Raw genomic sequence first — 27,994 nt, forward strand, 5'->3', positions numbered from 1 at the left:
CCCAGGGAGAATCAAGTGGAATGTTTTGCTTGTAGGGGTTAGGGAGAAGTGTGAAATGCTAGATGAGACATTTTCTTTGCAAGACAGAAAGATTGCCCATTGTTGTTGTTGTTTATCCACTCTTCACCTTAAGGTCCTGGGGCAGGTTACAACAATTTAAAGTACAGTTTAAAACAGTTTTAAAACTTGCAATTAAAAATGCCATCACAAAAAAATAGAATGTGAACCTTCTATGTGAACAGATGAAGGGCCGTATAATAGTCATTGTCGTCATCATCGTAGTAATAATAATATCTGGAGCTAAAGGCCAGGATTTTCATCAGCCATATCTCAGTCCAAGGATTGGCACAAAAAAAGTTTGTCTGTCGTAGTGCCTATCTTATGAGGGATAGCTTAGTCAGTAGATCATGAGACTCTTAATCTCAGAATTGCTTGAGCTCCATACTGGGCAAAATATTCCTGCACTGCAGAGAGTTGGACTAGACTATCCTTGTGGTCTCTTCCAGCTCTACAATTCTATGATTCTATACTTCATACCCTACACTAAGGACCGTGGAGCTGCTTGCAAATAAAAGCAGCAAAGAATAAGGTTAATAAGACTGCATAAAAATAGCAGCGCTGTAATAAAAACATTACAGAGCCTGTGTGTGTGTGTGTGTGTGTGGCTTATCAAAGAAGGCCTTCCTCAAGAGATAATTCAGTGGTTGTGGCATTGTCCACAACTAAAAATGAATCCAAGTTGCACTGAGTGTTGCATCTCGAAACCAGACATTTGACATGGGAAGCATATAAATTCAGCATGAAAACATTTTTTGAAAACAAGGATTGTCCTGTATATGGATAATTGTAATGGTTAATTTTATGATGCTGGCAAATCTGTCTTGTTGCTAGCATGTAGCCCTAGTGTGCTGATTAATAATGATGAGGCAAGCCTTAAAACGTGTCGTTTATCTTAATTCTAGTGAAGGACTTGTCGGTGGCTTTTGGATTTCTCTTGTTGAGAACATCAGAAATGTGCCTGAATAGAAAATTTTCATATGGCACAACTACTACATTTTTAAAGCTTTTTGAGAGCGGCATTGGAATCTGAAGGTCACTAGACGACTTTCTGTTGTGTTGTTCTACTTCTGAGGTCATGAGGGGACAACCCCAGAGCTGGCAAGTTTGAGGATTGTGGCTTCAGAATGTAATATTTCATGTTGATTTAAGGGGAAAGCTACTTGGATCCAAAAATGGGACCAGACTCAGAAGGTCCAGTGTCCTTGGAATGCACTCTCACTGTTTGAAGCTAATGGCTGTCAGCTGTCAAACCACACATTACTCATCAAGTTACACTTTGTTCTCCTATGTGACCATTTATTTGCATCCACCAAGAATCAACTAAACAAGTGAAGATTCATAGTTTTAAAGTTTTGTATCTTTAGACATATTTCTAGGATATGTAGACCTCATTGCTAAATGGAACTATATGGACACATGCGGCTTTGTGAAGTTCTACCCACAGGCGTAAGATATCTTCACAAGAGAATGACTAATGTTACCCAATAACATCTGCGTCAATTGTTTGAGTTTCCAGCAAAGTCAGTCCTAAGAAGAATTTCCACTGTGCCATTACAGCTTTATGCCTAAATATACCAACCTAGGAATGAGCAGGGGCGGATTTTGGTCTTTCAATGGTGCCCCTGTGTGAGGCCAAAATTCAGCCGCCCCCCCCCCCACTTCTTACCTTCTCTTCTGCCTCAATTCACTACATCATAGTTGCAGCACTTCTTAGGCTCAGCACCCAGTACAGTGGAACTGGTCACACTGCCCTAAATCAGCCCCTGGAATGAGAACAGGTTAAATGGACTGGCCTTCTTTAAAGGAGAATTGGGGGGATACAGGCAACTCCCAATTTACACAGGGATTATGTTCCAAGGCACCGTGCATTTAAGTGAAATTGCGCATGTTTGAAACAACGTTGAAAAAGCCTGTGAACATCCCATTCCGTCCCTGCCCTGTTCTGGCCTTTTTTTGTTACATTTTTAGGTCACTTCCAGCTTCAGTGTGATGTGCATCTGTGCAGTTGTTCACATATTGGACGTGCCCAAAATGGTCACAGCCTATATTTTAATTCAATACAATCAGTGTGATATTTTCCACACTGTGGATGCATGAGGAAGGGAAAGCAAAGTTAGATGAACTACCATTTCCCTTCTTAGTTTGTGATGGCGGGACAGATGTGTGGGTGGAGTGGCATTCTTTGTACTCCTCTGTCCTTTCCTAGAGTTTTCTTTTACAGTCCAATCCCAATGTTTTCTTGATTTGGGTCCTTGTGAACAATAGGAAGGCATGCATCTTTGTGCTGTCCTAGACATAGCCATAGGATTCCCTCACAAAATAATGTTCAATATATCCCAATAACCTCTGGGTTAATGTCTGCTTTGTGTTTGCTTTTTCGCAGGAAAGTATTTCCCCTATACCATTATATCTTTATGCCTGAAGTATATGAAAATGCTTTCTTTCACCCTCAAATGATGGCAAGTTTTCTTTGAAGTTACAGATAGGTAGCCGTGTTGGTCTGCCATAGTAGTAGGGAGGGGCCCAGTGAGGTTGGTTCTCCACTGCCAACATAAGGACTCTCTTCTTTCAGAGGGGGAGATACAGAACTTCCTGTGGTCTCCAGAATGTCCTTGCAAGGGCCTTAGGCTTCCAGGCCCTGGTGCCAAACTAGGCTTCCCTTTCTCATAGAGCCGAGAACTCTGGAAAGCATTCGCAATGCAACCCTAAGCATGCATACTCTGAAACAAATTCCACTGAATTGAATGAGTCCTGCTCACTTGTAAGTGTGTTTAGGATGGCAGCCTTTTGTGATTATTTCAATATTCAAAAAGGCTTCAGTTAAATGAAGAAAAGATTTAATTTAACAGGGCTAGTTTTCTCCCCAGATGAAAGACAGAGATCCAGCCGACTCTTTTAAAGATAATTTCAGGTCAAACGGAATAATATAATTCAGCAGTACTTGGATGAAGTGAGTTGGAAACTGAGTTTACTGAAAATTATAGCATTTTAAAAAATAATAAACTAAGATAATTTTCATAGAAAATCATTTTGTATTCCATAGTGGAAAGAAAACCTCCCTATGTTAGTAATACTCTAATCTCAAGACACTCATTATTTTTCTCTGGAAGCAATGGTAAACCAAAAAGAAATAATTTTGAGTAAGTGTTAGAGGCTCATGGGAACACTTTCGTTCACTGTGTAATTTATTCAATTACTGTCATTAACAATCAACAAATTATGACTTTGGGCAGATTCAAATGTTCTGTTTCTGACAGCATAGTGCTTTCACATGACTTTCTTAGTTCAGAATTCATAGGAAAGGGAGATTTCTTATATAAAGATTCCCTGCATTAAAACTGCATCCTACAACCGGGCTAAGCACTTCTCCCTAATCTATAATGATGAAATGTGAAGCCTAATATTGTTGCTGACATATTGGCACATGAATTCTGAGGTGGTGCCCCTAGGTCCAGTGAGGTACCACATCTGGAAGAGTAAATTTAAATTGCCCCCCTGATACCACCTCTTTCTAAATGTTTTAATAATCTGGCTTGAAAGCCTTCGCAGACACACTTTCTGATCCTGTCCCGAGTCCTACTCGTGCAACAACAGCCGTATTCAGTTGGATGGATTTTATGTGATGGGCCAGCTTCTTATGACATTTTCTGCCTTTATACTTTTACTTATTTAATGAAACAATGAAATAGTGCTTTGCTGTAAGTAAAACGTTCAATTGTTTGCCCATTTCGTTTTGCTGGACACTGCTTAGATGTTTTCTGTACGCTATATAAATAGTTTTATAAAGAAATAAAAAATTATACTTAATGGTACTGAGTGAATAAGGTGGTGGAGGGGCATCGTAGTGACAGGCCCTACCCCAAGCATCCAGTTGAATCCATTGAGTCTATACAGGTGTGGAAATTTCTAGCCTTCTTCAGGTTTTGGGGTGACCGCATGAGGACTCAAACTGGCACAGGGGGTACGCACTGGCCTTGCTTCCAGTGACCCTGTGAGTACCAGGCCTGCCCTCTCCGCTCCTCACCCTAAAGGTCCAAAGGGTGAGTCTAACCATGACACTGTTAGAGTCCTCTCTGATCAGAAATCGGGATTCCTGATTCCTAATTGCATTCAGCTGCATGCAGACCTTCATTCTCAAGGCATATACATCAAAGAAGAACTTGAATGTATTGGGGTTGGGGTTGTTGTGTGCTCTTTACATGCATTCACCCCAGTGCTGGTAGAGGACCTCCCTATAACTAGGAGCCCCAACTGATTGAAAAGAGGCCTACTAGCATGCACAGACTTGCACATATTGAACTAAATGTTCATGGGTGTTGTCCTCCCAACCAAAGCTTCATCCACCATAATTAATGTTGTGTGAACAGCTGTACTGTCATGGGTCCAGTCGCCCTTCAGAAAACTGCAATATAGTGAGTGGCCTCATCTCAACCAAGAGTAATGCAGTTGCTAGTTTCTTAGGCTTGGAAAAAGAAAACCCAGGATCAAAACCTGGAAATAATTAATCCAGTCCTCAACATCCTATACATGGGTGTGGGTTACTTTTCTTTCTTTCCACTTGATATGGAGAAATAACTCGCACTTCATGATGTGCAATGTTTAAATTATTTTCCAAAATATAGACGCCTTAGAGAATGTAGGAGCCTGAAAGAAAATAAGGATTATATAAGAATGCCATTATGGTTATGGTTTGGCTGCTCCAATCGATAATTTTTGTCATCCTATATCCCACTGATTATGAATCTTTTAAATCTTCTACTTAAAAAGCAATTGAAAACAAGCTAGCCCATATTTTTTTAAGTATCTGGGGCTGTCAACAAGAACACAAAACTGGATTGCTTTTAGTATTTTCCAGTAAGTTATTCTTGTTCATTTAAAGTGCAGTTTTAAAAAGTAGATTCACACTATTATACTATCGACAGAATAAGGTGGCGGTCCCAATCAAGCAAAAATGAACTGATTGTTCAACTCTAAGCATGGTTGTTCAGAAACAAGTTTCAGTGAGCACAATGGGCCTTACTCCCAACTAAGTGTGTTAAGGCTTGTAGCCTCAGCCACTTTGAAAGCAAAACAGGTATTAGACTGGTTTCAGCAGAGTTATTTCATTCAGTTTAAGTTGTTTTGTTGGTGTAGTCACTCGCTTTAGCTGAATCAAAACTAAAGTTGTTGGGTTGGCGTTTTTTTAAAAAAAATACATTTTAAAGCTATGCGCTGGTAGAAGCAGGAAAGCTATTAGGTTTTCCTGCAACACAACCTTTAGAGTCAGATCTTGATCCTATGAAGAAGAAAAATGAGCACATCTCACAGACCAGTTTTGGTAACATATGAATGTTCAGCCAAAAGGCTGGACGCTTTTGCAAGCTGTTGGGCAAGAGAGGCAGAGCAGGGAAACTCCCTGCACCAATTGGTGCGTTTCTATGGTGGTCTGAGTGAGTGGGCAGGGCTTGATCCCTAGTTAAGGGACAATCTGCCTTAACTCCAGCCTCTCTGTTTGCAGCAGCACTCTCCCTCCCTGCCTGTCTCCCAGCGTGCTGTGCTTCGTTGTCGCCGCTAGAGGACCATGTAGGAATTTTTCCCAATCTGCATCTTGGATCGCAAATTGTTTTTTTGCCTGCTTCACACTGAATAGCGGGACAGAGTGCTAGATTGTATGCTGTGTTGTTTAAATAGGTTGATCTTCTTGATTTGGTCACTTTGGGCATTTTATGTACAGGAAAAGAAATAGTTTGATTTAGCCTGCCCTTTGGGCAGCTTCCAAGTGATGGGTCAGCCCCGAAGCTCACTTCTTGGACTTGGTTCAGAAGGTGAGATAGGGGCCTCCTTTGAGGCCAAACTCCCTCATCCACCTGGGGTTCTGTGGTCCAGGGGGTGGTGACAAGATAAGGCCTCCCTTCTCACCTTCAGGCTGTGGCCCAGGAATCGGAGCAGGCTTGGAAGCCCCGAATTCCTTAGGCAAGGGCGGGTCGCCCAATGTCTACAGTTATACAGTTAAGTTAGTTTCCACCCCATAGTCATCCCCCTCTGCTGATTTCAATTTAAGGTCTAAATAAAAGTGACCCAGTTCAACCCCATCTTATGTCTGCCTCTTTATTTGCCTATCAGGGCGCAAATGATTTCTCCTCGTGTTTGTTGTAGTAGTTTTGAAATCTGTAGCATTAGTTAAATTTTAACAATGACATATTTAAAGATTGCACACAATGGAAATAAAGCAGGGCCACTAACTCATATTTGTGGTAGTTTTGGACAGAGAGGGGAACTATTAGGATGTTGTTATTCCCAAATACATTCATGGTGAGATTAGGAGTAGTCCTTGGACTTGCTCCCAGACCTCCATCCATCTTTTCAGCCTCCCCTTTCCACATGCAGAAGATAATCTGAACCAGGGGGGTCCCTCAATTATTTTCTGGAATGGAGTTGAGCATCCAGTCCAACTTCCTGTTTAGTGCAGGAAATCCATACCTTGAGCATCCTCAACAGACAGTTGTCCAGCTAGAAAACCTCCAGAGAGCAGACCTCCTATCAAAGTAACTGGTCCCATTGTTGCACTGCTCTTACCATCAAGACTTTCAGCTGAAATCTACCCTCTCCCTGTAACTTGAGTCCATTGGATCTAGCCTTGCCTTCTGAGGGAGCAGAGAACATGCCTCTTTGCCTTCTTCTCTCTGAGTGCCCTTCAGGTATTTGAAGAATGTATCTGGCATGGAATGTAGCAATAGCCTCCTGGGCCATTTGTTAACATATGAATAGGTAATATTCATTGGATAGTGGAAGAAAAGGTAGTATAAGGCATTGAGCTGAGATGGAGGCTTTGTTATAGTTTTCCTAAAGTTATCTACATAGGATGAGGCAGAAAGGGGATTGGGGGTCCCAGTTACCCAATTCCTATGATGGAGTAGGAAAAGAACATCATGACATTTTTTGTGAACACTGGTATATACGGTAACTTTCAATTAATAAATAAATGTAACATCAAACCAGGGGAAGATATGGAGAAGAAGGAAGTGTGATTTGGTAGTTTTACACTCCTGCTGGATTTAGGCGGAGAAAGAAAGAGCTTGAAGGAATTATCAAAGAGAGTTGAGATCTGGGATTGGTTAGAGGTTGATTGTAAACTGTTTGGTATGCAAAGGGTGTTTCTCCTGGCATCCAGGAGTCGCACAAGGACTGTGGTCTGTTAACCAAAGATTGTACTGTGCTATCAGATTGTACTGAAGGAGATTGCTGTTGATCAGTTTCTTTGGGAGCTGAGATTTGAATTTGTGAAGTTCATCTGAGGACTCTGTTTGCCTGTGCTTTTTTTATATCTAAATAGCAGGGTCCTTAAAATGATTTGGCTTTAATATGATAGAGCACCAGTCTTAGGAGGAATCTGTGTGGTGGCATTTGACATCCTTACACTTTTTTTGTGATGGTGCAATTATAGGAGCAAAGCAGCAAATGCGTATTTCACAGAAATACAAGTTCACCACTCAAAAATTCAAACCAGCTATACTTGGAGCAAATTACAAGCTACTTCTTTCCAAATGCCATTAGCTGTTTTTCTGGACTATGGCTGCAATCCTAAACACACTTACTAGGAAGTAAGCCCCACTGAACACAGGGAGACTTACTTCTGAGTAAACAGTCATGGAACTGTTCTATGAATAGATTTCAGCCCCAACTGTTTGCAGTTTGTAGCTCCGAGAGTGTAGAAACTCTATATACATTCTATGAGTCTTGGGAATGAATGGAATAAATATTGGGAATAAATAATTAACTAAGGGCCCATCTAAACTTCTGTTTGTCCCATGATTTCAAGCCATGGATCTGAGTGGTTTTTATTTTGTCCCATCACTGTCTCTGGGAAAACCTGCTGTTTAATGTTGAATCAATCTGGTTTTTTGCAGATTGATGCTTGTTCCAATTTCGCAGTAAACAGCTGGTTTTCCCAGGGACATGATCGGACAAAACAAAAACCCCACCTCTCGGACCCATGACTTAAAATCACTTGAAATCAATGGATAAAAGGAAGTGTGGATGGGCTCTTAGCAAGCCTAATGGCCAAACAAGATGTTATAAGAGGAACAAAACTGAAAGCTCTCCATCGCTTTCTCTTCTCTTCTGTGTAACGTCTAAAACAAACAGCTTTCTTGGCCCCGTGTTGTATCATTGGTTCACAAGAACAGGGAAACACGTTGTGTGATGTCATTACAATTCCCATTCAACAGCAGAAAATGAAAGAATAGAGTTACAAAAGTAGAGTTACAAGAGTAGAGTTACATGTGCCTATTATAATGTATACCTTGGCCATGGGTTGCTGACATTTATTGTAAGACAACACCCAGAAAGAAACCCAGCCCAGAACTTTAAGATGGGATATTGTACACCTTAAAGGTGTGAGCACTGTCAGTGCCTCTGATTTGCATCAGTGATAAGCCTTTTGTACTAAAGCTACTGCAGCGTATCAGGTACAATTATAACTTTCCTGAAGGGTAACATTGTTCTGCATCATTTGGCATGAAAAGAAGGCAGATTATATTGAAATTTCAGCAAAGCTGGTATATATGCTTATCCAGGGCATAGGGAGGCAGTAGCTACCGCTGAGAATTTTGTGTAAGAGTTTTTCATGCCTAATTTAGAATGAATTTCTGCAGAACCCAGCAACTATTAAATAAATAAAGATCTATACCGGAAGCAAGCAGCACCAGTTAGTGCTGTGAATAGAATTACTTGTAAGCATTAAAATGCCTTTTTTAAAAAATAAACCACTTAAAGCTGAGAAATACCATAAGCTGCTAAAGGATATTAACTTCTGTTGCTCTGCCAAATTGCTGTAAAATGTTAACTTTCACTTCAGTTCCCTATGGGAGAGGGAAAGTATATACCCTTCGCATATATTGTTTACTTGTAAACATATCAGCTAACCACGTCAAAATTAGCACCCATTTAGGTTCTGTTTGATTTTCTTCATATATAAAGTCAGATCTTGACAGGTATCACACAGTAGAATGCTATAATGCCGTATGGGTTGGGTGGGGAAGAAACCCTCCTTAAGTGGAAATGTTTGGTTGCCATGATTGTGGGAGCCCATATATAGCCTAGGAGCCACTGGAAAGGAGAGAGGGGATAGAGGAAACCACACGCCTCCCTTCTCCCTTCAGCCAAATTGCCACAACCACGATTGCTTCCCCTTGTTGTCAACCTAGTATCTATAACTGGGAATGCCAGGATTTGAACCCAGGCCCACCTACTTCCCAAGTGACACTAAGCAATGATTCCTTCTCTATATAATCGTTACACCATTATATGTAAGAAACATAATTTTTGTAAGCTAAGCCCTGACTACGTTCAGATGGTAAGTTAAGAACTTGCTTTTTATACAGGCCACCAGCATAGACAGGGTGCATCTAGTTGTTTACAGCTCTAAGTACAGTGGTACCACGGGTTAAGTACTTAATTCGTTCTGGAGGTCTGTTCTTAACCTGAAGCACCACTTTAGCTAATGGGGCCTCCCACTGCTGCTGTGCTGCCGCCACACAATTTCTGTTCTCATCCTGAAGCAAAGTTCTTAACCCGAGGTAACAGAATTACCTGAGGTAATATTTCTGGGTTAGCGGAGTCTGTAACCTGAAGCGTATGTAACCCGAGGTACCACTGTATCAGTCCAACTCTGCAAAACACCATCTCCTGGCCAAAACTGGTTCTGTATCCAGACTCTGAGAGCCTGGTGTGGCACAACAGTGATTTTTGGTGCTTGGAATGACTCTGCTGTTCCATCATTTTCCAGTGGGAACTTTGGGTGATACCCAACATTATATGGGTATATTTCCTCTTCCTCTTCTTCCTTCTCCTCCTCCCCCAGCCTTCTTCTAAAGCAGATTTGATGTGTGTGAGAGAGGCTGTCAGTGGGAAAGAAAAAGAAAGGGCAGGGATGGGCAAATCTGTCTGTTTTCTGTCCTTAAGTTCAGTTCACCACTTTTCCACATCACTTTGCTATATTATTTTTTTTAATGCCCTCACAAAAATCATCACCATTTTAGTGAGCATTTCCCCTAATATAAACATTTTAATGCAATTTTGCCTCATTTATTAGAAGCCGTTTCACCTAATGCAATGCATTTTTGTGTTATTTTCACTAATATATGCACTTTTGTGACAGTTTCCCCTAAAAATATGCAACTTTGTACACTATTTTTAGTTATAGAATTGTACTGCAAAATTTGGAGAAGTGTGAATTTTGGTGGGTAGCTGCATTTCGATTTGTGCATTGTTTCAGAAAGTGCAAATTTCTGGGTTCATGTTAAAATGTGATCTAAATCAAAATTCTCTCCCATTTATTTTATTTATTTCTTTATAAAATTTGCACACCACCTTTCATCCAAATATCTCAAGGTTCACAGCATAAAAATTAATCTCCCATCACTAAGAATAGGAAGTCCAATTCTGCTGGGGTATCTGCTTCCCTGGCAGATGGGTGTAACTGGATATCATCATTGTACTTTGTTATTAACTCATTTTTAGTTCGTAGAACAGTTGTTTGGAAGCTATGACAGAGGGGAAGATTCATAGTCCCCACCAGGGGAAAAATATTTTAGAATGAGGATCTCATAATGTATAAGTTGCAATCACTGAATAATATATCCAAGGAGTTTCTGCAAGATGCTAGAAATGTGTGATAGTAAAGGATTTTCTCTGAATATTTTAACATTCACCAAGGATAGATGGGAATTAATAAATATTTTGAACCTTATAGAAATGCACAGCTTTAATATAGGTGAAATGAAACATGTTTCCCATCATCTTTTAAACTTGTTTGATTTGGGCACTTTGGAAGCATTCTATACAGTATCTCTCTTATCTTAAAGCTTATTTATGATCTTCAATTTCAACTGTGCAGCAGAACATCTCAATGTCAAGAAGACATCTGCCTGTCACTTTTTCATCTGAGATTGCCTGATAAGTTGTCAAAACTGCACAAATCTATATGTGTTGGCTCTGATCCTCCTTTTATCTGTTTACTTTGGAAAGGCTTCATCAATGCTAGAGACTTAAATGAGCTTTGCAGATCAAAGGAGGCCCCAAAAAACTCTTGAATGCATTTGTACTTAATATATAAATAAGAATTTGAAACATGACAGATTCTTTAAAGGAGCGTTTTGTAAACTTACAAAAAAATATCCTTTTCCAATTTGTTTTGGGGTGGGGAAATGAAAGTTTTTCTTAATAGCAATAACTCTTTGTATTAAAAACCATTTCAAGTCATTTCAGCCAGCCACCTCTCAGCATATCATAGTGTTGCATGCCACCCCAATCTCTGAGCGGCGTGAGATTCCAGGGATTCTGGGTGCTTACCTTTACAACCCACCCACCTGCAGACTTACAACAACAGCAGTGTCTAGTTTGAGATGCTCATACAGTGATATAAAGGCAAATATTTGTTATTACAGTTTAGGAACCTGTTTCATGCCTGGTCTGACTTTCTGTTCATCTCATCCATTATTGTCCACTCTGAGTGACAGGGTTTCTGTCTTCCCATCACCTTCTTGCTGATTATTTAAACTGGAAAGCTACATGCCCCACCCACCTAAAAGAAAAAAGAAAATAAATGATCACTGTGTTTTTCCATTCAAGCCAATTCTTTTTCATGCAGATTAGTCAATGTGGGTTGAATGCAGGCATAGCCATGTTCAGAGTCAGCACAGGTGTCATCACTTTCAGTGTGCCTGCTCTAAGCATGACAGGTAAATACGGATCCAGTGTCTATGAGTGGGAGCCAACATTAGTCCTACTCCGAGTAGACCCATTGAAGTTACTGCATATGACTGACTTTGGCACCTTAATTTGAATGGATCTGCTTTGAGTAGGACTTGGCACTTTCCTTGCAGAAACCCACTCTTTACCGGTAAATCAGAGCAAACTGAAAAAAACCTGAATTGCTGTTTGCTCCAATTCAGCAGTAAAGATAAGGTTTTCCTGGGGAAACCGGCAGGGGGAGAAAGAGAAGCACTCGGACATTGACCAGGAAAACATGGAGCTGTTCCTAGATAGCATGAGGCAAAAGATAAGGGTGGATGAGCCATACTGATTTCATGAGAACTTAGTAAATAAGAATCCCTAGGATTGCAGCCAAATACTTATGAGGAGTTGAGCACCAACCGCTAGACCATTCCAACATCTCAGATTCCATTGCATGAACATTATGTCAGTATATTTGAGTAGGATCGGCTTGCCAATTTAATGTTAACAGTGGAAGAGAGAACCTGTTGAAGGGATAAACTGTGTCAACATTTCCACAGTTTCCTTTCTGTGGGGAGGAATCTGTGTATAATGATGATGATGATGATGACGACAACAACAACAACAACAACAACAACAACAACAACAACAACAACAACAACAACAACAACTTATTATTTATACCCCGCCTATCTGGCTGGGTTTCCCCAGCCACTCTGGGCGGCTTCCAACAGAACACTAAAATACAATAACCTATTAAATGTTAAAAGCTTCCCTAAACAGGGCTGCCTTCAGATGTCTTCTAAAAGTCTGGTAGTTTTTCTCTTTGACATCTGGTGGGAGGGCGTTCCACAGGGTGGGTGCCACTACCGAGAAGGCCCTCTGCCTGGTTCCCTGTAACTTGGCTTCTGGCAACGAGGGAACCGCTGCATGTGCATTGCAAAGATTTGCTTTGGCAGGGCGTGTTTCTTCTATCAAACAGGGTTGTTGTTTTTAACTCTGCAGTGCTACTTTCTTTCTGGTGATTTTGTGCCTTGATAGAATGTGCAAAGACAGACCTTTACCTAGGAGACGTTATCATCTCTGCCTCCTCCAACCTTGCCAGTTGTGAACTTCTAGGACCATAAATGTAGTGACAGGAAGGGCTGTGTGCAGAGTTCCTAGATGCACCCAGATTGAATTGCATCCAAGCCCAAATGAATTTGGGCCCAGCTTGTACTTGGACTTGACCACCACCAGTCCCCCACTTCCTCCTGCCTTCCCTAAGCAACTTTTATTTATGAAAGGGGCAGGGTGACCAGGGCAAGCATGGTTCTCTGGTGGAGCCAGGACAGTCCTTACTCTGGGCCAGGGTAAACTATTATGAATCAGGAAGCCTGAGAAACTACAAATCGCAAAAACTCCAGCAGGAAATGGCTGTGCTGACCTAGAGCATGCTCAGTAACATCTGGCCCAGTGAAGAAGAAACCTGGATGGCTTCTCTTGGCTACAGGGAGCCCTTCCCACAACCAGTCCCCCCAAGTCTTCACAAGGTCCTCTTTGACTGAAAGGGTGGCAGGGAGAACTGGAGACAATTTTCCATGTTTGGTTTTTCCGAGCTTTCACAGAAATGGCTTGGAAAGACCCAAAGTTTTTCCAAGGAGATTATGAAAAAGCTTGGAAAAACTGAATGCTTTCTGAAGCTAGCAGAGGGGAGCTCACCCATGACTAGACCTTTTCTTCCCCCATCCACAATCTGGGACTGACTATATTTCTTCTTGTAAAATACTAATAACAAGGCATTGCTGAAAAGTCCAAGGAATGACTTTCCATTTGTAACATACCGCAGAAAAAGTTAAACCTAATGATTATAGTTTACATAGGGAGGGGATCATTTTAAACACAAGGAGACTTTTATTGTCATAATATTTTCAGCAAAGTCACTAGAAATATATGGGAGGAATTGTTTGTATTAAGAAAATTGATTAAAACTGGAATAGAAATACATTTCAGCCAACTTTAAAAAGTTAGATATTCCTGTGAATCAGCCCTTATTTAGGTAAGGATTTGTTTTAGTGAATAATAAATCTTTGCAGTTGATTAGCAATGTTTGATTGATGAAAAGCAAGAATGCAGCATTCTCTGCCATCTGCAGTGATCTTGGTGCTGCATGTCAGAGAATGTGAGGTTTAAGTAATCGTAGAATATACCTTCAGCACCGGAAAAAACTCAAAAGTGGTTCACAAGCCAAAGGAAATGTTTTTATTGCATACACAGCACCAAACAATATATTAATGTGGCTGTGGAAAATAAAATTTATTCACTGTTTTGTTCTACTGTTTTATTAGTGTTCCAACTTACTTGAAGAAGTGCCTTTCCCGTAGTTTAAGACAGAGACAGAGGCCCTTCTCATAGAAACACCAGTGTTGATGGTAAAGGAGATTGTGAATGCAAGAGGACGCTTTCTTATTTGTGGCACCCCATTTCTGGAACTCCCTCCTGGGGGAGATCAGGGAGGATGAGGTAGCATTCTTGTTCCTCCAGGCCTTTGCAAGTGGCAGTGGCGTAGCGTGGGGGGTGCCAGGGGTGCCGGCCGCACCGGGCGCAACATTTTGGGGGGCGCGTTTCGCCGGGCCCCCTCGAGGAAGCGGGAACCTCTCCAAGACGGGAGAGACCTCCTCCCGCTGCCAGGCTTCGGAAGGCTGCTCCGAAGCCTGGCGGTGGGGCGGAGAGACCTTCTCCCCGCGCCAGCCTTCGGATGGCTGTCCTGAAGACTTGTGGTGGAAGCAGTGGCGTAGCGTGGGGGGTGCAGGGGGGCTGCCGCACCTGGCGCAACATCTGGGGGGGGGCGCGGAAGAGACACGAGTGCTAAAATCCACGGGTTAGGGGCGCAAATTACTTGCCTTGCCCCGGGTGCTGAGAACCCACGCTACGCCACTGGCAAGTGGTTAGGTATATTTTTGTACTATAGGTTTTATAACTTCCATTTTAATTATTGGATGTGGTTGACTGGGTTTTATGTTGTTAGTTGCCTTAGGCACCCTTTGGAGAAGATGGGTGGGCTATTGTTGTTGTTGCTGCTGCTGCTGCTGCTGCTGCTGCTGCTACTGTTATTTACATACTGCTTAATGCCCAGATAGGCTTTTAAGCAGTTTACAAAATAACACCAGATTCAGAAACATTAAAATATAAACACCCACCATTAAAACACACAATACAACAATCCTATTGAAGCATTACTGCTGCTGAAACAGGAGATTCAGTTTGAAAGATTAAGGGATATAAATTTAATGAATAATAAACAAATGATAACTCTTATTTCCAGCGTAGAATAGGAGTTGTTACACTAAATTATACAGGGAGATTAAAACTAATTCCCTGAGTCCAAGTTCTTTCCCCACCGTCCATGTGTGATTTAGAACTGAAGGGCGGTATAGAAGCAAGCTTATTACTCTTTGACCATGAACATATTGTTGGGGGTGGGGGCTTCCCACACAAACCTTGAGCCCCTGTCAGTAGAGCACATGGAAAACGTTCAGCCCATGTCGGTTTGTTGTGTCTGTTGCTGCTATTGCTGAAGGGGAGGGGGAGAGTGCAGCAGGAGATGTTTCTGATCACCAGTCATTTTGGGTCAGAGGCTGAGCATTTGCACAACGGCAAAGAAACTCTCCTACTCTGCCAACTTTCCCATCTCCAGTCCTCCTCCTTCAGCTGCTGCATTGGAGGGATGCATGTGAAGATCTGCTTTCCTGTATTATCCTGGAAAAGGAAAGGCAAAGTGTGGGATCTTATAGGAGCAATTCCTGTTATAATCTGAAATGCCTCAGTCCTGCTGTCTGCACACTATAGTATAAAACTTCAGACAGTTTAGCAATCGTTTTTCAAGAGAAACAATGGGCCCCATTTCACTGGAGGGGGTGTGTTCAGTTGTTCTTTCTATGTGTAGGCTCTGCAGGGAAGAATGACGTGGAACTGCACTCAGTGGCTGCACCCTTACATTGTCACACCTTGGTGGCCTGCCTTCTCTCATCCATGTGTTCAGCACCACACCACGTATAGCTTACGCTTGTTGGCACACTGCACAGTCAGGAAACCCAATCCCATAGGGTGCCCAATCCAACAGAATACCTATGCATCTACAGCATACATTGCAGATGTTTCATTGGATGTGCTGCAAGCAGCGTGGACTTCAGAAGCAGGGCCAATAAACATCGTTCACACAATTTGCACATGGCGGGAATGACTGAATGGACCTAGATGCACAAATGCTTCAGACAAAGTCTGACCTAAAGATTTATCTTTTCATGTATCTAAATCTAAGGTTCACTGAGCCATAGCTACTGGAATACATATTATTATTTTAAATTGTCCCAAAATGTTCCATTCTCTATTTCACCTACTGTTCAAAATCCTGAGCAGCCTAATTTATGGCGGCAATATAGATGTTACACTCATTCATGGTTTCTTTTCTTTTTAAAAAATGGATATGAGAGAAATGTGAGTTAGAAGTATAGCCAGCAGCCTGGAAAACACATTACAGGACTTGGAAACCAGAACAACAGATATCTGCATGTTGAACAGTTGAAGTTTGTTCCACTCCATTAGGGTTTGGTTTATGCAACTGACAATTATGTGAGTAACAGATATTTGAGTATAGGCTGTACATCATTTTCCATTTACGACATCCTGATGTGTGTGTGTGTGTATGTGTGTGTGCATGTGTGTTTTCTTTTTTAAACTTAAACCAACAATAGGAAAAATCAAAATGTGACAGCTATGAAATGAGATCCCATAGTAACCACTAAAGAATGCAAGCTAAAATAGAATGCCTGAAAGTTAGCTGCCTATCTTGGCCCCCGTAGGAAAAGGGCTTTGTTTTAACAGGTGCCCAGCACCTATAGCACCTAAGGAAGTCAATGAGCCCTGCAGTTTCTCAGCCACTGTGGCCATCTAGAAGCCTTCTTTGGGCTACCCACAAGGCCTACAGTCCCTATCGGGCTTTTTTTTTTAAAATAGCAGACTAGGCCTTCCTGTCCCCACAGCAGTGTGATTGCACACATTTTGAAACACACATATCCCTTCGGTTCGTGATATTGGCTGACTGGTTCTTTGGATCCTGATCCTCTGAAAATGAACTCATGCCCTGGAGGTAAAAAGTTTCATTGTTGATTTTGCAGGTTTAAATTGTTTAATCGGGATTGAAGTTATATTATTGATGCCCCTGCCATTTTTTCCAACTGAAGTCACAATCCATAAATCTGTGCAACTGACTTGGCATACATAGCAAGAGGCCTTCAGGTGTCCCTGAAATAAACAGGCCCTTCACACGTCCACACGTGTTTGGTCATAATGCCTGGCTTATTGATAATCATAAACCTAAAATGTTTTCTGGCTGCTGTTGCTTGATTGTGCTGTATTTCCAGTGTGATATGTCATCCTGGCCTAAAGGGTACATATCATGGTTAGGCAAACTAAGGCCTGGGGGCCGGATCCGGCTCATTCACCTTCTGACGCAGATGGTCAAGGAATCAGCGTGTTTTACACAAGTAGAATGTGTGCTTTTATTTAAAATGCATCTTTGGGTTATTGGTGGGGCATAGGAATTCGTTCATTTCCCCCCACAAAATATAGTCTGGCCCCCCACAAAGTCTCAGGGACAGTAGACCGGCCCCCTGCTGAAAAGGTTTGCTGATCCCTGGATATGATGAGGGATTCTGGTGCTTTGCAAGAGCAGGGAAGGCCTTGCTTTGCCGTCTTTAGCTGTAGCAAGAGTGACTGTTACTGCTGAGAAGGGTCTTTCTCAAATACGACCTGGTCATGGCGCGTGCGAGTAGGTTTCTTCCCTTGCTTGTGCTGCAGAAGCAGTGGCGCCATGAGTGTCAAGACTCAGAGGCCCTCTCTTTCCCTCTGGGCAGCCTGCCTTGGCTCTGGTGCCTCTCCTTTGTCAAGGCTTGTTCTTCGGGTACTTGCACACCCCTCTATGGCTCTCTGCAGTCCAAGGGCCCCCCATCTCCCTCAGCCTGCCATAATGAAAGGCGCCTGCACAAGTTCACTTCTAAATATAAAGGCAGCATTTGTGGTCTGTGGGTATGTGTGTCCAAAAAAGGGGGATTGTCCAATCAGAGAAGGCTCACATGACCAAGGGCGTAACCTATCAAAATGTACAGCTATTCGACTATTTCCAAAATAAACTTTTCAGCAAAACCAGTTGTTGGCCAGTGGTTTTTTTATGCTTTAAAAAAATGGTTCTCTTGATGCCCTCCCTCATCACCTCTCTGCACATCAAATGATCAGTCTGAGGACCAGCAAGGGGAGGCTTTGCCTCCTGATCATGGTGCTGGGCTCCATATGCCCCAGCAATGTGTCCAAATTATTATTATTATTATTATTATTATTATTATTATTATTATTATTAATACACTGCCCATCTGGCTGGGTTTCCCCAGGCACTCTGGGCGGCTCCCAAGAGAATATTAAAAACACGATAAAACATCAAACATTAAAACTTTCCCTAAACTTTAAATTTGTTTTCTTTTTGCCACCACTACCACCAAAAACAGTGGCCTCTTGGGGTGGTTCTTCACTGGGATACCCCTGCGCTAATGGATGGGCTGCTAGCAATCTAGTATTTGTTTTTTCTTTCTTTTGAGTGATTTATCTCGCCCTTCCTTCCACATTGTTTTTTATGAAGAAAATTGAAGTCTTTGAGACCTTTTTTTTCTTTTCAGGAAGTTTTCTGCACAGGAAATACTTTGGTTTAAATTCAGCAGTAGTCTCAAACAAGTGGAGATAATTAAGAAGGGTCTTGAATTATGGCTTCAAAAGAAAAGGTTCCTCGCATGCTGCTGCTATCTATTGTGGCATTACCAATGGCAGTTGGTGATGATGCGGACGACGACAGTGTTGTAAAAGGCAACGGCTCAAATTCTTGATTTACGTCACTTCACTTCAAAAGAGCTCTCTTGTTTAAACATGAAACATTCACCATAAATATTCAACATTAGACCATTTGATTTTTAGACCAGTTGTTGAGCTCAATAAAAGAAACCTTTATCTTCCCCTGAGCTGCAGCTCCCATATCACTAGTGACATAAATGTCACCTTAGCTCAGCAGGTGATTCAGAACACACTCTCCCTTGAAATCCTGAGGGTACCTTAAAATCCAAGATTCGAAGAATCCTTTGAAAGCAGAGCACTTTTTAATGCAGGGTTTTGTTTTTCAGTGTGTGTGAGTGTTTATATGTAAAAAAAGTTCCCTTGCAGCCATTGCAATGAGATCCCTTCTGCTTTTCATTTTTCTCCTGTATTTTTACAAGCTTCACCAAAGTTGCAACTTTATTTGTTGACTGCATAGAGCCAATGTAATCCATAGTTCGATTGCTTGCCTTAGGTTCAAATTAGAGCTTACTGTCAGTGGATTTGGGTGCCACTGTCTCATCTTTGCTTCCACCTGAAAATGGAAACAAAAGATTAGAGAATAACTTTACCTGCCCTAAAAATCAAAGAATTGAGGATAGGCCATAAGTATAAACCTTTCTAAATGATTTGAAAAGACTGGTTTCCCCACAACCTAGTTTTAGTCTAATTTAGTTCATGCTGCAGCCACAAAAATGCATTTTTCTTTTTAAACCAGCTTGAACAAGGGTTATGGCTTTGGGAGACCACCAGGCGCCATCGCTTCTCCAATCCCTTTCCCTTAATAGTAGGTTTCTTTGTAGGCATCTGTAGATTGCTCAGAGCACCTTCCAGGTGTTAGCCAAAACCACTATGCAGGTAGGGTATTAAGAAGAATGCTTGTGTCCTGTGTTTCTCTTCCCTTTTGCCTCTGCTTTGTCGCCTAAGGAGTGCTGTTACCAGGGCACAGTGAGAAGGCACTACTCATGCACTGAGTGTAATTTGCAAGCCATAAGAAGGCTCATATACCTTTAAGTGCTGCATAGAAAGCAGAATTTCATCAGGTGCAGCTTGATAGCTCAGAGTGCCTTCCATCAGCTTAGGCACTATCTGAACAGGGATGACTTGGCTACAGTAATCTATCTTCTGGTAACCTAATGAACGGACTGGACTCTTGTGAAGCACTGTACGTGCTGCTGTCTTTGAAAATGATTTAGAGGCTTTAATTAATGCAGAATGCAGCTGCCTGATGGTCAACAGGTTAAAGCTAAGCAATCGTATAACACCAATTCTATTACAACTTTACTAGCCCAATTCAAAGTGCTGGTTTTGACCTTTGAAGCTGTTTATGGCTCAGGACCCCGGTACCTTCTGGAATGCCTCTTAGCTCTTCTTCTGAGGCCTGTCTCTAAGTTCCACCTCTTAGGCAGTCTTGGAGGGTAGTGACAAGGGCCTTTTCAGTGGTGGCTCAAGTTATGTGGAATGCTTTCCCTTGTGAGGTCTGCCTGGCCCATTCAGTGCCTTTGTTTTGGTGCCAACTCCTCCCCAGACTTTTGATAGACAAAGGCGATGTTGTTTTGTTATTAGTGTGCTGCTAAACTCGCTATGGCTGTTGTGGGAGTTGTTTCACTTTGTTTTTATGACATAATGGGTGGGATTCACTTAATGTGTCCTGTCAGCACAAGCAATAGGGCTTTCCCCCTCTCTTCCCCCTGTGCCCTCCCCACACTCCCAAAATTGGCTAAGGGTGTTAGAATAACCCCCATAGCAATGCCGTGGGGTGGAGAAGAGAGGATCATTCCATCTGGCAGGCTTCAGAGCTTGCACTAATGATGTGTGTGTTGTAAGTCACTTGGAGACATTTGGGTAATAACCAACTAGCTGCTACTACAGTGGTACCTCGGGTTAAGTACTTAATTCGTTCCGGAGGTCCGTTCTTAACCTGAGGCACCACTTTAGATAATGGGGCCTCCCGCTGATGCCGCACCGCCGGAGCACGATTTCTGTTCTCAACCTGAAGCAAAGTTCTTAACCTGAAGCACTATTTCTGGGTTAGCGGAGTCTGTAACCTGAAGCGTATGTAACCCGAGGTACCACTGTACTACAATTCCACCACAATGATTCAGCGATGCAGAAAGCCACTCTAGAAAAAACTATTTCATTTCACCTGGCTCTGGACTCTTTTAAGGACCCAGTCTTGGTTGCCATGAGTGTTGTCATTGAGGAGTCCAGTCATGTCCAGAAGCTAGAACTCCCAGCTCCAGTCCGTGGGTTTCACCCTTTATAGTAAAAACATGCGTTTGAGAGCTTGCCTGAATTGCATCAGAAAGCATACCATGTGGCATATCTCAGTAATTTTTTCCCAGGCATCATAACTGTTTGAAGTCAATCTACTGAATGGGAAACCCATTGCATATTTGTGAATAATGTGACCTGCTGTTCTACCGAGCAGAAAGGCAGCATAAATTCCTCTGATGAATTGCACATCAGAGATTACAGACAGAGCACTACTCAGCCACGTCTTTCATCCTCATCTGACAGTGACAACCTAATCCTTTGCTTATGACCCAGCGTGGAACTGCCTGGGCGTTTATACAAATTCACCATTGCAGCTTTGTGTCGAGATTAGGCTCTGGGAATGGGGAAGCAGCCAATACTTTGTTAAATTATGCACACATGAAAACTTTGTGATAAGAGCGACTTGAGGAAATCCAAAAAGTTTTATCTGCAGTTTCTACAGACAGCACGTGGTCTGTGTGTGGTCTATTTATTGTACACAGAGAGCTTTGTCATAGTAGGATGGGGTAGCCCTGAAAGGACTTGAAAAGGGTTCAGCTCGGATGCTAATGACCTGCCAGCCCAGTTCTAGAAATCCGATCCATTCTAGTCCATGGAGTGCTAACTGGGGTCAGCTGGAGCCAATGAAGGTTACCTGATCTCCAGAGGTCTAATGCTTGAATAGCAGTATGGGAAGATTTATTTTAGTGAAACATGTGAGAGGGCGGAAGAGGTGAGATGTTGTTTTTGTGATGACGATGCTTATTATCTGTTTCTAAATGTACCTTGAAGCTGGACTGGTTTCTTTGGCTCTCTCTGGGGTGGTTTCTTCTTCATAGTGTGTTGTCAGCTGAATTGAAACTTGCTGCGAATCAGAGGAGTCAGTACATGAATGTGTTACCTCAATCCGTTCTTGGTGGATTAGGGAGGGGGGAGGCGTTCATGTGGGTCTTTGCATTAAATGCTGTATTGTTCCAAATAGGGAAGTAGCCATTAATTCTTTGGCTGTTGGGTATCTGGCTGGGGAAATACATGATCTGGCAAGATGTTTAGTAGCAAGGTGCCCCATGTTCCTGCTGGTTTCTGTGGTGTTTTTTCCCGCAGTTAAAGCTTGCACACATAGGTGCCGATTCAAATATTTGTGAGCTCTCTTTGAAAACCAAGAACTTGCTGAAAGTGGGTTCCTTGCGACAATTGCCAGAAATCCTTCCCCTTTAACAATAACATCTAATGCACACTTAACTGCCACCTTAAAGCCCGGTTCTTTTTTATGCTGGCTCCGTGAGGGAGGTGAAGCTCTAGGGAAGGCTGTAATGTTTTCTAGCACGAAAGGTACTACAGTACATCCTCCACATGCACGATGTGAGACTGTGTGTCGGCCCACCAGTGTCTGTCATGTTACATTTCCTCCCATGCTTTGAATGTCCTCTGGCAGCATTTCCATGCGTGGGGCAGTCTGCACAATACCATACTGTAGTCAGACCTCAACATGGCAGCCCTCCCCACACCAAACCCTCTTTTTTTAAAAATCCCATGAGCGATTCAAGGCAAACAGCAATTGTGTCAACACTACAGAGTATCTCCTTTCAGGCTTCTCCTAAGCTAATTTTACACATACAGTCCCTATATAATATTGCACAACATGTAGGATTTGGGTTGTTTCAGTTCTTGAAATGGATAAACGGGAATTGCATTTTATTCCCCTCGAAACCCGATATATTTATAACTTTCTGAGATAGCACCGTATATAAGAATGTAGCTGTTATTTTCTGTGAAAGAATTTTCCTCCTTTTTCCTTTTTATTGGCCCCTTCTCTCCCACACACAAAGCCACAGATGCTCCGCTGCAGTGATGTCAGCCTCCCTACATGGTCCAGCTGCTTGGAGGTTTCTGTAGAAAGTTCAAACCCTGTGTGTGAGAGAGATACTGTAAAATGCACGTTGTGTTTATCATCACAAAGCTCTCATACTACAGATAGGGGTAAGTGTAACTTTAATGGCGGTTCCGTAGGTTTGAAGAACACCAAGCAGCATTTAATCTTTCTATTGACGATACTTTAATTGCAGACTTCCCAGTTGTTTCATTCCCAGAATTGGTTCAAAGACGCCGTCCTCCCTTTCACGTCTGCCCCCTCCCCCCATCTTCTGTGATTTTTGGAAAAAGCAGAGCATTTTCTTAGTAAGACAATATGTATTTTAAGTAGAGACGTCTGAGTGGAAATATGCTTTTGTCCACATCTACACATGGTCAAGTCCTCACTTAACTTCAGACATTCCCTGCCAGACCACCAAACTGAAAACATCTATTCTGGATTTGGTGGCAATACATGTCACTGCATGTTATACTGAACTGATGTAAAGATTAGCATAGAGGTTGACCACAGTTACCATTGCGGGGAGATAGGAGAACACTGGGATGCGCCTCTCTTGACAGGGCAAGGATGAACTTTTATGGGAGCCTTTTGAAATCAGATGTAATTTCTAAGCTCCTGGTATTTCTATGTCATGCATGAGCAGTTCTTTCAATGCTTAATTTCTCTACACACACACACACACACACACACACCCCGCACATACTGTTATCTATGGATTAATTTAAAATACTTTGTTGACTTACATTTTTAAAAGTTGCATTAGATTCAATCTCTCGAGAAGGACTGTGTGATAAATTCAACTCTTCAAGTATAGATAAAAGATTATTGTTCTTGATTATATGTCTATATAAGAACACTGTGCTGAAAGTGCGTTGCTCTACAAATGGGCAACTCACAGGATCCATACCAGCCACAAAGGAAGTTAAGCAAGGTTGTATCCTAGCTCCCACACTGTTTAATTTATATATAAATGATATTATCCAGAGTTTAACATCCCCAAAGTATTACGCCCCTAAATGGGCCACAAAAGCCATTTCTATATTATTATACACAGATGATGTGGTACTTCTATCTCAAACAAAAGTGGGCCTAAAAAAGATTGATGAAGGCATTCTCAGGATACTCCCAAAGAGAACAGCTGGCTGTGAAATACAATAAAACTAAAATCATGGTGTTTTCAAGAAACTATAGGGCCCATAGATGGTATATGGATAATCAGTTGATCGAACAAGTCTTTAAATACCTCAGCCTTATTTTCAGTCATTAGGGTCATGGGGAACACATCAGAAATATGTAAAGGAAAAAGCATCTCAAATAGCCAAAATTCTGACAGCTTTTTTCGTACAAATCAGCACTTGAAGTGTTTAAAGCTAAACCCCTAGCAGTGTTATTACATGGGGCTCAGATTTGGACAGGCGCACACCTTGGGTCTACAGAAGCTGTTCAGTCTAAGTTCCTAAGGCCATTCTTTTCTGTTCCATCCTATGTTCCAAATGCTTCATTGTACTTGGGGGCAAATCTCTCCTCTGTTGAATTAAAGATTTGGTGTCGGACATTTAATTATTGGTTTCGGCTAAATTTAAACCCCACTGGTCCACTACCTTAAGTATCGCAAGATTGTCATGAGAGCACTTGGACTGAAATTGTCAACCAAAAGTTTACTTTTCTGGTTTATTACAACAGTTATTAACACTTTGCTTCAGTAAAACAAATAATTTAATTTGACCGTGCCTATATGATATTGAGTGACAGAATAATTTGGCCACGATTAGGAAATTTTGTCCATGGTATGATTATTTTCCACCTAGTCATTTGACACATTGGCACCTTATTTGCAATATTTGCAAAATTTAACAATTCCAGAATACAGATGTGCTTTCACATATGCAAGATCGAATATTTATACACACACACACACACCCTGCCCATCTGGCTGTGTTTCCCCAGCCACTCTGGGTGGCTCCCCACAGAATTAAAAGCACAATAGAACATCAAACATTAAAAACTTCCCTAAACAGGGCTGCCTTCAGATGTCTTCTAAAAGTCAGATAGTTGTTTATTTCCTTGACATCTGATGGGAGGGCGTTCCACAGGGCGGGTGCCACTACCATCGGCTGTACTTGAGGGTCGATTTCAAAAAATTCAGCTGGAAAAGCAGTTATGTCCATGTGGAGATGGCAGTATTGAGTCAGTGGCCCATGTGATTCTGGCTTGCACTCTTTATACTGTCCATGCCAGGTCACTCAACCATTGCTACTGTGTCCTTTCTTCTAGCAGATCAAGATAATCAGGTGACAGCAAAAACTGCAACAATTTTAGTAGGGGCAATTAGAATAAGATCTGTTATTTGATTATTCATGTAAACCTCCAAAATGTATTTTGTATAGTTAAGTTTTTACCTCTATCTTCAGTACATGTTATTTTATTTTCTTGCCATGGCTAGTGGCTGCTGCAAATAAAGATTCTTCTGATCTGACTCTAAAAATATATATATTTTCTGCTATCTTCTGTTAATAATGGTCATAAGTGACACATTCCACGTACCTCAGTATTATTTACACTGACTGGCAATGGCTGTCCAGAGTTGCAGACAGGGGACAATTTACCTGGAGATGCCAGAGATTGAACCTGTGACCTTTTGCAGGCAAAGCAGATTCTCTGCCATTGAGCTTCCAATAGTGAAGAATGCCTTAATCTTTATTGGTACCTTAGAAATCAAGGCTGGAATTCTGTGTACACACAACTGGTAGTAAGCATTTTGAACACAGTAGGCCTTACTTCTGAGTAAACATACATATGCAGGATTGTTTCCTTTGTGTTTCTTTGGCTGATATTTGAATTGACTCTATTTTCGCAGGTCCTTTGTTATCCAGCAAATTCAAAACAGCAATCTCTTCATGGTGGTAGTAAGTAATGAATGCGACTGCGAGTCTGTTTTGCCAATTACCATGGAACCAATAGAAATAAGGTATATCCTTTTACTTGACGCCGGCACGACCTCAGACAAGCAATGCGAATTTTAGTAAAGTGTTCAAAGTAAATTGGTTTGCTAATTGACTGCATATAACCTCCCTGATCCCACACAAATGCAATTCCATCACCAAGAAAGCCAAATCTTGAGCACTTGTGAATTCAACAATAGCAGGTTTGCCACAGCCATAGTCTCTCTGCAGCAGTGGCAAGCTTGGGGCTGTGGCCAGTGCTCTTGGTAAGCACTTGCCTCAGTTATGCTCTTGGCAAGACAAGCAAGTCCAGAATGCAAAAAAAGTAAATGCGAGAGATGATAAAACTATACCTTTATTTGATGATTTATTTTATATTTTCTGTGTAGCAGAAGTGATGAGGTTTCACTTGATAGCATGCTAATAGTAGGGTCCTGGGAAGGGTGGCAAATCTGATATTCCAGATTTGTGGATTTCAGGACACACCTCTGCACCAAACAGGAGTGCCAGCTTGGCCCCACGACTGTGGGTACCCAGGGCCGTGGGTGCCATGCAACATGCATGGCCCTGGCACTGAAATATGTGGGTGCCTGGGCACCCAGGGCCCCAGGGAGTTGGCACCTGTGGGGAGGTGGTACTGCAAGTAGATGCTCCTGTTTTGTGACAGGCATTCGACTAGAGGGAGTTTCTTTTAGCTTGATAAATCCTGATTTTTAAGGCATATCCTTAACTTCTGAGAACATAACGAATCCCTAAAATGTGAACGCTTAAAATCCCACAAGATTAGAAGACGTCCAGAGTCTTGCCATGGATTTCATCCTGAGGTATGTGTTTTAGTTTACATTGAAAAGGTCTGTTAAGAATGAGCAAAAGTGTATTTGTTCCTTTTCTGCATCTCCCACTGCCTTTCTTTTCTGCTAGGGTGCTTCATCGTTATCGCAGACTTGGTATACACAAGAAGGACTTTCCCACATTTCTTTCTCAAACAAGGGTGGCTAAGCCCCCGTTTAGGGGCCTGATCTGGCTCCCCAAGCAAATTTTTCTCACCCCATCCAATGATTTTGGTGGCAGGGGTCCAAAAAGAAAAGAGAGAGTGTGCTGGGGTGTGCAAAGCCTAATGCCTTAGTGGTTATTCATATTGCTCCCTCCCCCTGTTACCAGACCAGTCATTTGGTGAGCGAAGAGGGGACCGTGTGCTTCCTGTCTTTGCCTGTGGACAGATCTACACTCATGGTTTCTAGCATTAAGAAAGGGTTAAGGAAAGCTGTAAGGGTCACATTCCATTTAGCTTAGAACGTTAAAAATGTATTATTAAAATGTGTGTGTTGGTAAATATTGGCTTGGACGATTGTAACGCTCTGCTTTTCTCCCGCTTCACTTATTGTGGGTTTGTTTTTCAGGAGAATGCCAGAGAATGTGGTGGCGTTTTAGGCCTGAGTGCTAAGCCCGCTCTTCTTGTGCTTCCTCTGCTTCTGGCCGTTTTCTCAAGGTGACACTGACTGAGAAGCAATCACTTGGCATGCTAAACAATACATGGATAAACTGTGAACTGAGAAAAGGTGCAACTTAGAAGACATGAAACTATAGTCAAAACATCAGCATTTCATGATTTTAAATGGTGGGATGATATAAACTCTCCAAATTATGTAAAAAAAGAGAGAGAGAGGGAGAGATTTATCTTTTTTTGGTGCATCATGCAAAGATGGATTTGCCATACAATAGTCACAATTCATCAAGAACAGGACTTCAGTAGATAGAAACAGATGGTCATTATTTTCTGCTTTGTTCCATGGAAAACGGTTTAAAACTGTGTACTTTTTAAATAAAGTATATTAAAATCACAATTTTCTAGCAGGTGTTTGATTTAACCTAGCCATGAAGCAAGCCCCTGTGCAAAAGATTGTATTTTACCCCTCCAAAGCATTTTACACGGGTGAAAACAGGGAGACACAGTGAACCTATAAGCTTACTGATAACCCTGAATGTGTGAAGACTCCTTTCAGCCTGATTCAGAACTAATTGGGGGGAAACAGACTAACCTTTACACACAGAGAGAGTTAATGCTGATTTCTTTTTTTCTTAATTCTAAATCAGACTAGTGAATGTTTGCCCATTTTTAATTTGACAGTGTGTCTGATTTTGACACAGTACAGCAGCAAATGTAAAAATATTGAGCTTTAGAATACAGGTATTAGGGGAATGATCAGCCTTCCTGCCACTTTGATTGAACGTAATATGCCACACTGTCATTTTC

The 27,994-nt window shown here is 41.8% G+C and overlaps 1 protein-coding gene across 4 annotated transcripts in view; it reads left to right on the forward strand.

Moving 5' to 3' along the window:
- The window catches only part of CACNA2D3 (calcium voltage-gated channel auxiliary subunit alpha2delta 3), a 498,960-nt gene extending 471,376 nt beyond the window's left edge, over positions 1 to 27,584 (forward strand). For 3 of the 4 annotated variants that reach the window (XM_082209333.1, XM_082209334.1, XM_082209335.1), the window contains one exon: positions 25,656 to 26,157. In XM_082209333.1, the coding sequence (XP_082065459.1) occupies positions 25,656 to 25,821 (166 nt within the window). In that variant the 3' untranslated portion in view covers positions 25,822 to 26,157. Of the gene's footprint in view, positions 1 to 25,655; positions 26,158 to 26,479; positions 26,565 to 27,140 lie in introns of those variants that run through there. The other variant, XM_082209336.1, reaches the window with a different exon arrangement.
- Positions 27,585 to 27,994: the final 410 nt, after the last annotated feature.

The sequence above is a fragment of the Podarcis vaucheri genome (genome assembly GCF_965113315.1).
Source record: "Podarcis vaucheri genome assembly, chromosome: 2".
In the NCBI taxonomy this organism is placed as follows: Eukaryota; Metazoa; Chordata; class Lepidosauria; order Squamata; family Lacertidae; genus Podarcis; species Podarcis vaucheri.